The 16,178-nt window shown below is 43.0% G+C and overlaps 1 protein-coding gene across 1 annotated transcript; it reads right to left on the bottom strand.

Moving 5' to 3' along the window:
- Positions 1-9,463: 9,463 nt before the first annotated feature.
- Positions 9,464-10,373, bottom strand: LOC123431060. The gene has a single exon (XM_045114873.1). The coding sequence runs from the start codon at positions 10,243-10,245 to the stop codon at positions 9,643-9,645; it is 603 nt and encodes a 200-aa protein (XP_044970808.1). The 5' UTR covers positions 10,246-10,373; the 3' UTR covers positions 9,464-9,642.
- Positions 10,374-16,178: the final 5,805 nt, after the last annotated feature.

Below are 16,178 nucleotides of genomic sequence, written 5' to 3' on the forward strand. Positions count from 1 at the left end.
TGCACCTTCTTGAGGTGTTATTTTCACTAAGTCTGGAATAGTGTGTGAGATGTCATTTTGTGTCTTCTTTTCCTAGAGCTCCTTGCTGCCATGCTAGTTGTTGTTAGTTGTTCGTAGTAGTGCTTCTTGCCCTCTTCCGTGCCATGCCTTGCTTGAGCAAATCGGAGTTGTGTAGCCGAAGTTGTGAGGCGTAGAAGATGCTATGTGGCTGTTTTGGCAGATTGTAGTGTTTTCTTGTTTTGCTTGTAGATGTTGAACCGTAGCTCCGTTTTGATCGTGTCCTACATGAAACTTGCTTAGAACCTCGTGTAGTTTCATTTTCTCTTGCTGTTTGTATGTTTTGAAGTGCTCGCAGCCGCCGTTGCACACATTTTGCATTCATGCCATCATATCTTGCGGTGCTCGTAACTTTTGATCCGTAGCTCCGTTGGAGATGTTCTTTACATGTAGGTTGCTTGCCTTGACGCGTAGAATCACGTGAACCTATTTGTTTTGCTGTTTAACAACTAATTAAAGGTGTTAATTCAGATCTGGACAATTGTAAATTAACATGTGAGGTCGTTTCGGAGGTGCTATATGTCATTTCCGACCTCACTTAAAATGCCTAGATAGGTAGTTTAATTTCCGCTTCACCTCTTGCATGTTTGACAACATTAATATTGCCGTGTAGATAACCGGGAGTGAACTAAATAATTAACGTGGAGTTTCGTCAATATGCAACTCGTGCATATTGAACTTCACTTAATGTGTAGTGTATGGTTGTGTGAATTGTCATGCCATGACTTGCATGTATTCATCTGCTCATGCATCATTTGTGTTGTGCATCGTGTGGTGAATTCCGTGTGATGATTTGTGTTTCCGGTTTGCTTCGTCTCGATAGAGTTCCGCAAGCGTGTCGGATGTGAGGACCCGTTCGACTACGTCGGTTCGTCTGCTTCACGGAGGCATTCTTCTTCCAAGCGGGATCTCAGGCAAGATGATCATTTCTTCAGATATCATTACTATCATTGCCATGCTAGTTTATCGCTTCTATCGAGTATGTCTCGTTACCTACCACTTGTTAAAAATCAGCCTGTCAACAATGCCATGATAACCTTCAACCTGTTCAACCTAGCAAACCACTGATTGGCTATGTTACCGCTTGCTTAACCCTGTTGATAGCGTTGCTAGTTGCAGGTGCAGATGCTTCTATGTGAAAACATGGGTTCCTTGTTATATCACCATATTAAATGCTATTTAATTTAATGCACCTATATACTTGGTAAAAGGTGGAAGGCTCGACCTTTCTAGCCTGGTGTTTTGTTTCACCTTTGCCCCCTTAGATTCGGCTACCGGTGTTATGTTCCATAAATGAGCGCTCCTAACACGATCGGGGTTGTTATGGGGACCCCCTTGATAATTCGTTTTAGATTAAAGATGGTCTGGCAAGGCCCAACTTTGGTACTACATTTGCCTAAACACCTAATAAAATTGCATAGGGACTTTCCGGACCCCGAGGATAATTTAATCAACCCCCGGGCTAGTGCTCCTCATGAGTGTTGGCCCCACCTGAGCGATGTCCGGCGCCCCTCTGGTCACCCGGAGGTTTAGCGATCCCGACGTCTAGCTCATCCGCCGTGTCCTGAGAACGAGGTACGCGACTCCTATCGGGATCGTCAACACGTCGGGCGGCCTTGCTGGATTAGTTTTACCTTTGACGAGATATCTTGTGCATCGGGATTCCGGTGATGCTTTGGGTAATCTCAGAGTTGAGGTTTTCCATTAGGGAATCCGACGAGATCGCGAGCTTCGTGATTGAGGATTTCTGTGCGGCTTGTGGTAATTTGTGATGGACTAGTTGGAGCACCCCTGCAGGGTTAAATCTTTCGGAAAGCGTGCCCGCGGTTATGTGGCAACGTGGAAGCTTTGTTTAACACTGGTTCTAGATAACTTGAAGTTAACTTAATTAAAACTTGCCAACTGTGTGCGTAACCGTGACTGTCTCCTTCGTGAGTTCCTTCTCCGATCGAGGACATGGTGGGGTTATGTCTGACGTAGGTAGGTGTTCAGGATCATTCTTTTGATCATCTGTAGTGACGTCCGTTCTGCGTAGATCTCCCCCCTCTTATTTCTTGTACTCGTAAGTTAGCCACCAAATATATGCTTAGTCGCTGCTGCAACCTCACCATTTAACCATGCCTCACCCATTAAGCTTTGCTAGTCTTGATACCTTTGGAAATGAGATTGCTGAGTCCCCTGTGGCTCACAGATTCCTACAACACCAGTTGCAGGTACAGGTTAAGATTACTTGACGCGAGCGCGTTGATTGTTCATTCGGAGTTGCTTCTTCTTCTTCTTCTTCATCGATCTAGGATGGGTTCCAGGCCGGCAGCCTGGGATAGCAAGGATGGACGTCGTTCTTCTTTTGTCGTTTGTTTTCGTCCGTAGTCGGACCCTGCTCTTACTCTTGATGATTGTGTAATGTACTGATGTGACTCTGATGTAGCTTGTGGCGAGTGTAAGCCAACTCTTTATATATCTCTTCTTTTCAGTACATGTACTTGTAACGATATCCATTCTTGCGACACGACGAGATGCGCTTCTATCCCTGACGAGGCCCTCGTGCCAAATTGAGGATAGGATCGCATCTTGGGCGTGACAGCCTTTATCTTGGCTAACGTCATATGCTAGGGAAAGATCTATATTCATATGTCAACTTGTAGGTAAGTATTCATGAATTATTATTTTTGACATTACCCTTGAGGTAAATGTTTGGGAGGCGAAACTATAAGCCCCTATCTTTCTCTGTGTCCGACTGAAACTTTGATCTCATGAGTACCACGTGAGTTGTAGCAATTGTAGAAGACAAAAGGACGATTGAGTATGTGGATTTTCTTTACAAGCTCTTATTTGACTCTTTTCGATGTTATGATAAATTGCAATTGCTTCAATGACTAAAAGCTATTGGTTGTTAATTCTCAGTAAGGTTCTTGATCCATACTTTACTTTGTGAAGGAATTATCACTTTATCATGAGAGATTATATGATGATATTGTTGTTCTGACTATGATCATGATGCCTGCATGTCCATATCTTGTTTTGTCGACACCTCTCTCTCTAAACATGTGGGCATATTTATTGATCTCGACTTCCGCTTGAGGACAAGCGAGGTCTAAGCTTGGGGGAGTTGATACGTCCATTTTGCATCATGCTTTCATGTTGATATTTATGGCTTTATGGGATGTTATTACACTTCACGGTACAATACTTTGCCTTTTCTCTCTTATTTTGCAAGGTTTACATGAAGAGTGAGAATGTCGGCAGCTGGAATTCTGGCCTGCAAAAGGAGCAAGTTTGAGATACCTATTTTGCACAACTCCAAAAGCTGTGAAAATCAACGAGGATTTATTTTGAAATTTATAAAAAATATTGGGCCGAAGAAGTACCAGAGGGGAGCCAGTAGGAGACCACAAGCCTACTAGGCGTGGCCTACCCCCTGGCCGCGCCCAGGGGCTTGTGGGCTCCCTGTTGGCCCTCTGGCCCCCCTCTTTTGCTATAAGGAGGGTTTCGTTCCAGAAAAAATCAAGAGGAGTCTTTCGGGAGGAATCGCCGCCGCCACGAGGCAGAACTTGAGCAGAACCAATCTAGAGCTCCGGCAGGGTCGTCCTGCCGGGGAAACTTCCCTCCCGGAGGGGGAAATCGTCGCCATCGTCATCACCAACACTCCTCTCTTCGGAGGGGACTCATCACCATCAACATATTCATCAACACCATCTCATCTCCAAACCCTAGTTCATCTCTTGTAACCAATCTCCGTCTCGCGACTCCGATCGGTACTTGTAAGGTTGCTAGTAGTGTTAATTACTCTTTGTAGTTGATGCTAGTTGGATTACTCGGTGAAAGATTATATGTTCAGATCCTTGATGCTATTCAATACCTCTATGATCATGAATATTATTATGCTTTGTGAGTAGTTACTTTTGTTCCCGAGGACATGAGATAAGTCATGCTATAAGTAGTCATGTGAATTTGGTATTCGTTCGATACTTTGATGTGTTGTATGTTGTCTCTCCTCTATTGGTCTTATGTGAACGTCGACTACATAACACCTCACCATTATTTGGGCCTAGAGGAAGGCATTGGGAAGTAGTAAGTAGATGATGGGTTGCTAGAGTGACAGAAGCTTAAACCCTAGTTTATGCGTTGCTTCGTAAGGGGCTGATTTGGATCCACTAGTTTAATGCTATGGTTAGAATTTGTCTTAATTCTTCTTTCGTAGTTGCGGATGCTTGCGAGAGGGGTTAATCATAAGTGGGAGGTTTGTCCAAGTAAGGGCAGCACCCAAGCACCGGTCCACCCACATATCAAACTATCAAAGTAGCGAACGCGAATCATATGAACCTGATGAAAACTAGCTTGAGAGAAATTCCCATGTGTCCTCGGGAGCGCTTTACCTCCTATAAGAGTTTGTGCAGGCTTGTCCCTTGCTACAAAAGGTATTGGGCCACTTTGCTGCACCGTTGTTACTATTGTTACTTGCTACTTGCTACGGATCATCTTATCACACAACTATCTGTTACCGATAATTTCAGTGCTTGCACAGATTACCTTGCTGAAAACCACTTGTCAGATCCTTCTGCTCCTCGTTGGGTTCGACACTCTTACTTGTCGAAAGGACTATGATAGATCCCCTACACTTGTGGGTCATCAGGCCACATCACTCCCGCCTTCTTTGGCAACGATGATGCGGGAGTGATGTGGGCGATGCGGCAATGGTTGCGATAGTCGGCTCTTCTTCGGCGTGTCCATGGTTTTGTCTCGGTTTGTGTGTTGCTATGGAGTCGAAGCTGCGGCGGCGGGGCCCTATGGTATACGATGACTGGCTGCAGGTAGATCGTTCGGCGATCTCCCGTGACGCTAGTCGTGCCTGGTTTTGTCGTGCAGAACTCTTTGTTAGAGTTGGCGTTGCGTCGTTTGGGTGCGGGTGGTTGAGTTTTTGACATAGATCTTCATGCAGCTTCGTGTGTCCTCTTCAATGTGGGTTGAGTCGATGATCGCCTACGACGGAGTCGGAGTCGTTTGCTCAGAGTGTAGGGATGACGAGGACGCCTCTAGGGGAGGAGTGATGACGATGACGCCTGCGTGCTGTCTCGTCGAGACCCTCTTTGGAATGGTGTGCGTGGGCTATTTTTGTGTGCTGCTCAACGATTGTAACGGTTTTTGTCCGATTTTTCATAATTAACTAGGCAACCTGGTTTTTGCTCGGTTTTCCCTAATTAATTGAGAAACTCTTTTCTTCTTAATGAAGCAGGATAACTGCCATTTAAAAAAAGATAAATGAGATTGCCATGCATGCCTCTCTTTCCAGTCCCACATAGACACATGTCTCCATTTGTTCTTCTGCCTCATATTTGCCATGTCTGGCTACTCTTGATATTTCGGTAACTTAGACCGCGGTGGGATGTCCATGTACCCACGAGGGTTTTGTTGCTTACCATTTCACCCTTCACTGCAATCCACTAGTTAGATGTGATCTACATACTTAGGGCTCCTTTTAATCAAAGGAATTCTATAGGATTTTTGGAGGATTGAAATCCTTAGAAAAGTTTCCGACATTGATCCTTTGATTCATACGATTGGATCTCCTAGGATTTTTCCCACGGAATCTTTTGTACCATATTTCATAGGAAACCTAACATCCACTCCAAACTCTTTCTATAATTTCTTTGTTTTTTCTGTGGTGTCAAACACTCATTGCTAATTCTATAGGGTTTGAATGGACATTGCTATTCCAACCCTCTACTTTTCCTGTTCCCGTGTTTTCAAAATCCTACAAATCAAAGAGGCCCTTACTAGTGGGATTGATTATTTATCTAATCATTTCGAGATTGATGTACTATATGTTGCTTGCTTCACCGGTTTCTTTTCTTTCTGAAGCATGTCTGTAGTCCAGTTGGGTGAAAGGCGTCCTAACTGTCATAACGTCCCTTGGACCTGCTATCCGACATATGTGTGTCATCTTCGGATTTTTCCACTGTTTTAACCTTTTTGATGAAATTGTGCACAGAATGAACCTCGTTTGAAAGGATTTCACGATCTAACCCTTTTTGAAACGCCATAAGCCGTGGCGTTTCTGCCCCACTACGAAACGCCAGTTTAGCGAGGCGTATCCTAGCACCACCATAATGCCAGTCCACCGTGGTGTTGCGGCCCACCGCAGAAATGCCAGCCTTCTTGGCATTGCAACCCACCTCAGAAACGCCAGAGGCCTCAGCGTTTCTTTAGACCAGAAACTGTCAACACGTTTCCAACTTACACACAATATGAAGTTAGTAGATGTTCCAACTTGCTAGTTTGTTCCAGTACAGATTTTGATTCCAACTAGCACTTCCCATACCAGAGCATTCAACCATCCGCATATCAAAAGTATAAGTAGCAAGACATGACAAGTTCACTAGTTCATAAAACTTGAAACATCATAAAACACCATATGACAAATTCACTAGTTCACAGTTCATACTTCAAAGTACTTAAGCCAAATTCATACTTCAAACTTGAAACTACATAAAACTCCATAATACAAGTTCATACTAGCATGACATGACACTAGTTCATACTTCATTTCCTCCCTCTCTTCGCAGCCATCTTGCCCTTAGTGACGTAGCCTTCAGTGTCAGGTGTTTGATCATTTTCAACTTGACGTTGTCTCTGAGCATTCCACATGTCCACCCAACTCATGTGGTGCTCCTCCCAATTGATGATAGTCTTATTGCTTTGCCGGTTTGTCCTACAAAGCATTAGAATATACTACATCAGTTTCATTTTTTCGTGTTAGACATTGATCAACAGGAGAAACACGTGATACAAAATACTCACTTATGTAGCTTCACACTTGTCTCGACATAATCCGGCGGGGTGCGTTGTTGTACCCCGAACTGCTTTGAAACACGATGAGGAAGATGCCACTCCACCGCATAAAAGCATATCATCGGGCACCGCACACGCCAAAGATGTTGTTCACGAAGGCACATGTTGCTCAGAGGGAACTGCCTAAGTACCGTGTACGGCCTCCAATTGACCTACATAACAACAAGTCACTCGACCATCCATGAAAAAAATCAGCAAAATTGATAAAGCATTTACCTGTTCGTAAGTTAGCATGTCAAGCTCGCTTATGTATGCCTTATACCGCCCCATAGCCGCCATACTCGTCCATTGGACATTAGCCCATGTGTGTGCGATAGTGGGGTATCTCTCCTCATCCCCGTCAAACGGGTACTTCCAGGGTTCTTCCGGAACAAGGCTCAAGTTCCGGCCAACAGGGAAACACTCCCACATCCAAATCTGTAGGCCCCAGTCGAAACCTCCAAGACCGAACGTCGGCTTACTCCTCATACATGCTCCATCCAACTACAGATTTAATAAAATGAAAATGCAACATATACCCATTTAATATAATGAAAATGCATCATATCCCATTGAATAAAATGAAAATGCATGATATTAAGCCATACCTGACGGTACAAGAAGGCTAGTGCCGCCGAACCCCAACTCCACTTAACATCCCAGTCACGAAGAGGATCCAAGAACATCCATGAGGCTGTGCCCCCAGTGCCATCCGGAAACACCACTTGGGTCAAAAGATTCCAGAGATAAGCTCTAGCGAACCTCTCCACAACAGTCGGACTAGCATCCTTTGGGCACCTGCGAAAATGTCTCTGTATCCAAGAGAACAACACACCAGATGGCCTAGGATCCTTCCTAGTTTCATCAGTCCATAGCTCGGGTTCAACACCAACCAATGCTGCAACCCGTTGTCGCCACCCATCTGACCTAACCTTCCCTGTAAGAGCCCTGCCCTCGATAGGAAGCCCGGTGATCATAGCAATATCCTCCAAGGTTATGCTCATCTCACCAAGAGGAAGGTGAAAAGAGTGTGTCTCCGGCCTCCAATGGTCCGTAAGTGCGGTTAGGGCCGTGGCGTTCAACCATGGTGGTGTGCCTTTAAAGTTGAGCACAAATTGAAGAAGATCCATTCTTCTAAAATAAGGCTCGTAACGAGGGTCATATAAAAAAGTTTCATTCGGGTTGTGCCCCCTCAAACGAAGTAGTGGAGGAACCTAAACAAACAAACGCATAATTTGTTAGTTGACTCAACTTGTCACAATATAAAAATCATGGAATATATAAAAATAATCATCAACACCATCATAATTACCTCTCCTCTTTCAACTAGCACCGCACGATGCTTCTGCTCGTAGTAATCATCAAGACCCGGATATTTATCCGGCTGAAACATCCTACATAATATGAACAAAATTCTTACCGGCCTCTTCGAGTAATATGTACTAAACCTAGGCATAAACCTAATGCGAATAATATGAACAAAACCTATGTTATACCTATAGCCACCAAAAACTACACCTAGAGACACCATAAACTACACCTATTAACAACCAGAAAATAAATTTTACTTCAAAACATACGTACACCTAGTGCAAGAAAAAGCTACACACATACAAAGTCATTGCAAAAGCTAATTTGAGGGATTGGAGGAGCTTATCGGCCTCTTCGATTTGCCCCAAAGAACCAACAAAACTGTTGAGGGAGGAGGGAGATCGAGGGGGGATCTGGAGGAGGAGGGAGAACTTTTTCGTGGAGAGGAAGAAGGAAAGAAGAGGAGGTGGGCGAAGGGGCGGGCGCTGGGCAGTTTCATAGCCCCCCAGAAACGCCAGCGTCCTTGACGTTTCACATAAGGCCTGACTGGCGTTGCACACATGTCCTGCAACGTCCACTGGACTGACATTTCCTTATTCATCTGCAACGCCACGGGTTCTGGCATTTTTAAAAGGGTCAGATCGTGAAAAACTTTCAGATCAAGTTCATTGTATGCATTTTTTTTTTGTCTCGTGGGTCAAAACAATGAAAAAACCCGTCATCTTGTGTGACAAAAAGAAGTTACACTGCCATGGTGCTGGTACTGTCTGTCTTAATGGATATGAACTGGCGTACGGTTGCTAGGTTGGATCGTCTTTACAAAACTTTCCTCCGCACTTATCTCGTACTACAAGTACAATTAGCAAATTACCAGATCGGGTTGCAGAGCGCTCTTCTCCCAGGCAGAACACCGAACCGAAACACCTTGCAAAGTTCCAATGCCATGGAGTTGAAGATTTCTATCTCATGCAAAACTGCAATGTATGTATGGTGCCAACAAAATCCCAATTGTCTTTGAGCAGTTTTGCTCCTTCGTTTATGGTTTCTACGGTGATGTACACCTTACATTGTTGCTCATTGTCAATGTGTACCAAACAGGAAGGTAAAACATGTTACTGCAAGAGACTCACTGGGCTACTTCCAGTTTTGTGATTCGACGATTTCGGACAAGCGAACATCTACTTCTGCTCTGCAGTTTGGAACACCAAGAATGCTACTAAAACTGTAAAAATAAAAGGAGCATCAGGTTTGAAACGGAGCGCAAAGAAGGAAGAACTGAAAGTTGCCATAAGAATCACAGAGCGCGCAAGCAGAGCTCGCCATGCTTACATTACAGGGCATGCTTACACAGATCTGCCACCGCATTTATTCAGAGGATGTTTACGGCAACGTCCTGGCGGCGAGCGCACCATGGATGAACAAACGTTTGGCCATTCCCGGCATGGATCAGTTGGGGTTGAGCTCCTGGAACAGGCACTCCCACTGGACCGTCCCGTCGCCTCCGCCGCCGCTCTCGGCGTCCCTCATGGCATGCACCGTCGCGGCGCCCCTGCTGCCGCCGCCGGGGCGCGTGGCCCTCGCCGTGGCTCCGGTGGCGGGCACCTTGGGCATGGACCTGGTCCGCTTGGGCGCCTTGCAGTGCCCGAAGCTCGAGCGGCCCACGTCGACGTGGCTGTCGGGCTGCTGCTGGCTCGGGACCAGCACGAGCGCCCTGGACGACGAGCCTACCCCGCGGAGGCGGACGAGCGCGCGCACGTACCTGGCGACGCGGCCGGCGGCGGACACGAGACCCGAGAGCGGCGCGGCGGAGGAGGACGGACGGCGGCCGCGCTCACCGGGGCCGGGGCGCGCGAGCTTGAGGATCTCGAGGCGGTGCTTGGCGACGTCGATGCCCATGCTGCGGAGGAAGTCGTGGTCGAAGTATGCGGCGTCGCCGGCCTCCAGCTCGTTGCGCGCCAGCACGAGCGCGTACTCGTGCACCAGCGCAGGCTCCAGCCTCGCCGCCGACAGCCACGCGTGCCACTCCATGGCGCCGCTCATCGCGCCCATCGACCGGGTCTTCGCTTTGTTGCCGCTCTGTGCGATCGACGGCGGTGAGCTGTGGGGTTTATAGGAAACGGCACGGCGATCTCGAGCGCCCGTTACTCTGGCCTGGTTGTAGTAGGAGTACGTGCTACGGCGCGTAGGTGTGGCACAGTTGGGAGCGCTCGTGACATTTGTCACGTACTAAGTACTCGCTTTTCAACACACATGGGAATACAGCGCTGTGGCACCAGTGGTGAGTGTGTGATAAAGACTGTTTTTGACTGTTAAAGCAGTCATAACTTTCAATTATGGCTAAACGTTCTTTTCTATGGCCGTAAAAAGTGTAAAGTTCTTTGGCAGTCCCTAAAACGATCTTTTTACACATGCATATTTTGATTACAAATATTCATCGGCCAGTTCTAACGCGGAGGGAGGAACCATCGCCGACAAACACAGTCGGTGGGTTCTTTTTACACTTATATTGATTGTCTAACCTAAGAAATTTCAAATGTCCGTTATATTTAAGGCAGTGTCTAGAATTCAACTAGCTGAGATTTTCTATAGTCTCATTCACATAACAGAATTTAGCTAGCTGAGATTTTTTGGGCTCACGTGTCATATTTTTGGTTGTTGTTGCTATGCGTCCCATCTAACCGGTCTAATAATTACTTGTTCGGTTCTTGTTACTGCATGTCACACCTATAAAAGCGAAATGGCTGATATAGAAAAAAAAAGAATAAGTAAAAAAAGTTACGTAATGGCTTGTTAGCTTCAACTACTTCGACCAGTAAAGATTCTTGTACAAAGAAGTAGTGTGTCCTTATTATATGAATTGTGATGTAATAATCTGTAGCTTTTTCATGTAGTTGGTGCACAAATAAGATTTGTAGTTGCGACCGGCCTGTGAATACTTGCCGTTGCGACCCGACTATGAAATACTTGCAATTGCGACCCGACTATGAAATATTTGCAATTACGACCCGACTATGAATACTTACAATTGCGACCCGACTATGAATACTTGCAATTGCGATCCGACTATGAATACTTGCAATTGCGACCCGACTATGAATACTTGCAGTTGTGATTAGACTTTAAATACTTACAGTTGCGACTCGACTTTGAATACTTGCAGTTGCGACCCGACTTCGAATACACGCAGTTGCCACTCGACTTTGAATATTTGCAATTGCCACCCGACTTTGAATATTTGCAGTTGCAGCCACATTTTAAATCTTGCAGTTGCGATCCGACTTTGAATATTAATGTCATTAATATAAAAAGGAAAAAACAAAAAGAAGGCATCAAAACATTAAATAAAACAAGGACTAAAAAGTAAAAAACAGACACTAGGAAGTAAAAATAAATTAATAATAAAAGCCTAAATAGACATTTTATAATATATGATAACAAATGAACAAAAATTAAATGAAATGAAGTCAGTGGGAGTTTGCATGCACCATAACCCAGCCCAACAAAAGTCCATAGCTACCAGACAACGACGAAAGAAAAAACAAAACAAGCACACTAGCATCGCTGCATAGGTTGTCCAGCAGTTTGCACTAATCTTTGTGTGTCCTTGGATCCACAAACAGGTGAATGCGACTATATCTGTTTCTCGGCTAGCCGAGTTTCAACAGGACCGCTACTAAAAACATGTAGTTGCGACCTCGCTTAGAACACATATAGTTACGACCTCCCTCATAAAACATTCAGTTGTGACTCCCTTGAAGACATGCCAGGTAATAATAAGATTGCAAAGAAAACACAAATGGGAGAAAAATAATTGAAAAACAAGAACAAAGAAAAATAAAAAATCTCATCAAATTATAAATTATTTACATATACAAAAAAGAAAGGCTAAAATAGAAAGTAAGAAAATATTGATGGAGAAAAAATAAAAATAAAGAAAAAAGAAACCGAATGGTAACAAGAACAACAAAAGGGAATGAAAAAGAAGGCCAGCCTTGTTTTAGCTTCTCTCCGACAAGTACTTATAGCGGCAAAAAAAAGATAAAAAAGACTACCGTTGAAAAGCCCATATACCAGTCCTAACCACATAAAGGCCCAGTCTTGTCCCGCTCACACAAAAAAGACCACGACGGAAATAGATGGATAGGAGCCAACTGTTTACGTAGAAACCTGAGCGTATTAACCCAGCGGGTATAGAGGTGACTGAGACCTAACTATTTCTCAACTAGCTGAGAACTAGCAAAACCGTATATTTAATGAAGACGAACCAATGTGGTTCAAAACATGCAATGCAACCTCTCTCTTTTTTTGCTCAGTGGCAGTCCATCCTTTAGGAGACTCTCGAGTGATTCAATCTGGTACTCTATGCATACGTGACGTCCTAATCAACATTCCCTTAGGAGGCCAAATACAATTTTCATGATTTTTACGTTTGTAAAGTAGACATGACAAACCTTAATTCGATTGAGTTAGCGGTTCTGAAATGTTGGACTTTTGCTACACAGAAGCATGTTTCAAGAGTGTTGGGTTTGTTGTCCGAGTTGAATTACAACATTACCTCCAGACAAAGAGGTATCCTATCGAAAAGGGTGAACCTTAAAATAATACTTCCTTCGTTTCATAATATAAAAGCGTTTTTAACATTACATTAGTGTTAAAAGTGCTCTTATATTATGAAACGAAAGGAATATGATTTAGTGTATTCAATGGGGCGGGCTTTTTTGGCTAAAATGAGGGCATCACGAGAGGTTTTGTCATTTGCAATCCAAAGGAGTGACCTACCTATTATCGTTGAGATGGATCCAAATATTACAGTCAATTTTTTTTACTGGTTGTATGAACATTATGAGCCGAGTAATGAAAAAAAACAGTAATTTTTTTTACTCAACTACATGACTGTTCGGTTTCTATCCGCTCCGTCCACTCCGCTCCCGAAGGGGAGCAGCGTATAGCTCATTTTAACAGGGCGGCTCACACCCAACTCCACAACTGTACGGAGTGGAGAGATTCCGAACAGGCCTTAAATACACATTTTAGTGCAAGTAAAAGGTGAAGCATGAGTGCAAACAGTACCCCTATTTAATGCCCAATTAAATGGTCTTGTCCAATTTACCTACTCATCGTCGTCCCGGCAAGCAAGCATGTGCACGCTAGTTGGCTCCTACGTCCGAGCACGGGAGCTTAAATAGCAAAGCACGGGCGTCCATTGTCTATTGTCCTAATCAAGAATAGGCTCTGGATGAGTGACCCTATGTGCTCATTGGCAATCAAATCGTCCGAGCTCAGCAAAAACGAATTCTGCAGTTTGTTCACCCAAAAGAACAATCTGATGATACCAGTATATAAAAACAAGTTCTAGTATCATACTCAGAAATTCTCTTCCTGTTAATTTTGTTTTAAGGCGACCCCCACAAAAACTAAACTGTTTTATGGCATTTCCACACAAAAGAAATGTTTTACGGCAAACTCGCTAAGTCTCAGCCTCTCAGTTGCATCACACATGGTCCACGAGCGGTTTTGGCGTCGGTTGAGACTTGAGAAAAACATTGGTTTCCATTTCTATATTAAGCTTTGTGTCTCACCTATGCACATTTTTTCTTCTTCGGTTTACTTCATTTTTTGCTATTTATTGAATTTTTATAAAATAAATCCAAATCACTATAATTGACCGATGTGTATTTAGAAAATTGTCCACGCAGCTTTAAAAATGTTTTCACATATTTTTTTTATTTCCCATTAAAAAAATTCTTCATAGCATTTAAAAACATGTTCATACCATTGAACAAAAATGATCACATGTTTCAGAACTTGTTTACTATTCTTTCAAAATGTCAATGAAAAGTAAAGATTGATTTGCCCAATTTTTAAGAAATGTTCCTGAAAAAAACATATTTGTAACCACTTAGAAAATTGTTCACAACATTAATACAATTTTCACACCTTTATAATGTGTGCATGAAATTTTAAAAACTGAACAAGAAAATGGTGGAAAGTTAAATTTGTTTGATTTTTTTAAGTTTATACATATTAAAATTTAGTTCTGCCTTTCAAAAATATGTTCATAATTCTTAAATTGTCCATACGCTTGTAACAAATCTCATGAAAACGTTAAAATTTCTTTGCTCATGTTTAAAAAAATGTTTGTGACATATAATAAAATATCCGTACACTAAAACTAAGTTTTAAAAAAATGAAAAGAGAAAATAAAATAGAAGAAGAAGAAAAAAAAATGAACATGAAGAAACACCAAAGAAAACCAATAAAATGGATAAGTAAAAACCCAAAAAAGAGTACAAAAAAAAGAATGGGGGAAAATGTTTTCTAAACCAATGTCCATTTGTATATAAAAACTTTTCAAAGCAGAGGACATACAACATTGTTGGTTCCGCTCATCAGGGTGAGCGCTCTAGGCGACGACCTTCTGCGTACAAAACATCAGATATAGTGGAATGATTAGTTAATGTGGATCCCTTGAAAAGGCCACTCCCACTTCTCCGAGACTAACAAGTGGCAATATGAGGGGAAATCCATTTCAGCTCCCGGAAGTGTTTGCTCCTGCCCGTAAAAAATAAATTTTGAAATCTCAAAAAAATTCCAAAAACAATTGTATGCATTTATAGTCACATTTTTATGCTACCTGCAAATTTTTAGGCAAAAAGGCTAAATATTTTTGCCTGTGGAAAAATTACAAATTTGAACATCAAATGTTACCCCAAAATGTCACCCAAATTTGTTATTTTCACCCACGAAACACTACTGCTCCATTTCGTATGAAAATTATCAAGCATGCTTGTCACACTAACACGAACATCCAAAAATATATATTTTTTAAAACAGTTGACCACTTTTTTGGTGGTACTATTCATCCAGGAGCAAATGCTCCCGGGAGCCAAAACACCCCTCCCCAATGTGAGAGGTTTTCTTTTTCTTAGATTCATTTTTAAAAATGTTTTATCTCTTGAACCGTGAGTTCAAACCCTGAACCGTTTTTACAGTTGGATTTCATGTGGTGCGATTTTGAAACTAGATCCCATGTTAATAGGTCTCGATGAAAAGAAATTCACGAAAGAACTCAAAAAAATCTGATAGAAAAAATCGAACACGTTTTTTTAATATTGGCCTCCCGCGGAAGCAAACCTATGTCTCTTGTTAAATTAAAAGAAAACCATGTTTGTTCCCTTCCCGAGAGGCACATCATGGAACCAAATTTGTGCCTCTTGCGGAAAGAAAATGTGTTTTCTTTTCTTTTCTTTTCTGAGAGGCACAACGGGAGAAAACCTGTGCCTTCACAAAAAGCAAACCTGTGTCTCTCGTGAAAGCAATATATTTTTGTATGTTTCCCCTTTTCAAGAGGCACATCTACACCTTTCATGAAAGCAAACATATGCCTCTAGTGGGCAAAATGTGTTTTATTTTCTTTCTATAAGGCACAACTGTGTGTTTCACGGAAGCAAACCTGTGCCTCCACAAGAAGCAAACATGTTCCTCTCATGAAAGCATCATTTTTTTTTCCTTTTATGAGAGGCACACCTTTGCCCCTCACGGGAGCAAATCCGTGTCTCCACAAGAAGGAAACATATGTATCTCGCGGAAGCAAACCCGTGACTCCACGAGAAGCATATCTATGCCACTCGTGAGTTTTTTGCGCAATTTTCTTTGTCTAAAATCTCAGCATAGCTATGTGAAAACCAAAAGGCCAAAAATATCCAGAAAAAAACATCTAAATCCCGACAATATGTACAGAAAAATAAAAAGCCAAAATCCTAAGGAACTAAGGAAGCGTCCAACACGCAATACGTGACAGTGGTTGAGAGGGCGTCCTTGAGGGGCTCCTGCAAGTGGTACCTCTCACTTTGTTCCTCCCTAGATATAGCTTTTTTGTTTCTAATCATGCATTTTTTGTGATGTTGAGCCTCACGTTATATGGTGATACCTTTAGCTCGTTGGACATTTGGGGCCTAGACGTTGTATATGGTAATACCATT

The sequence above is a fragment of the Hordeum vulgare genome, chromosome 2H (genome assembly GCF_904849725.1).
Source record: "Hordeum vulgare subsp. vulgare chromosome 2H, MorexV3_pseudomolecules_assembly, whole genome shotgun sequence".
NCBI classification, from domain to species: domain Eukaryota; kingdom Viridiplantae; phylum Streptophyta; class Magnoliopsida; order Poales; family Poaceae; genus Hordeum; species Hordeum vulgare.

What these genes read in the sequence shown, in the direction of transcription:
- LOC123431060 (XM_045114873.1), bottom strand. Translation starts at nt 10,245, where the DNA reads ATGGGCGCGATGAGCGGCGCCATGGAGTGGCACGCGTGGCTGTCGGCG.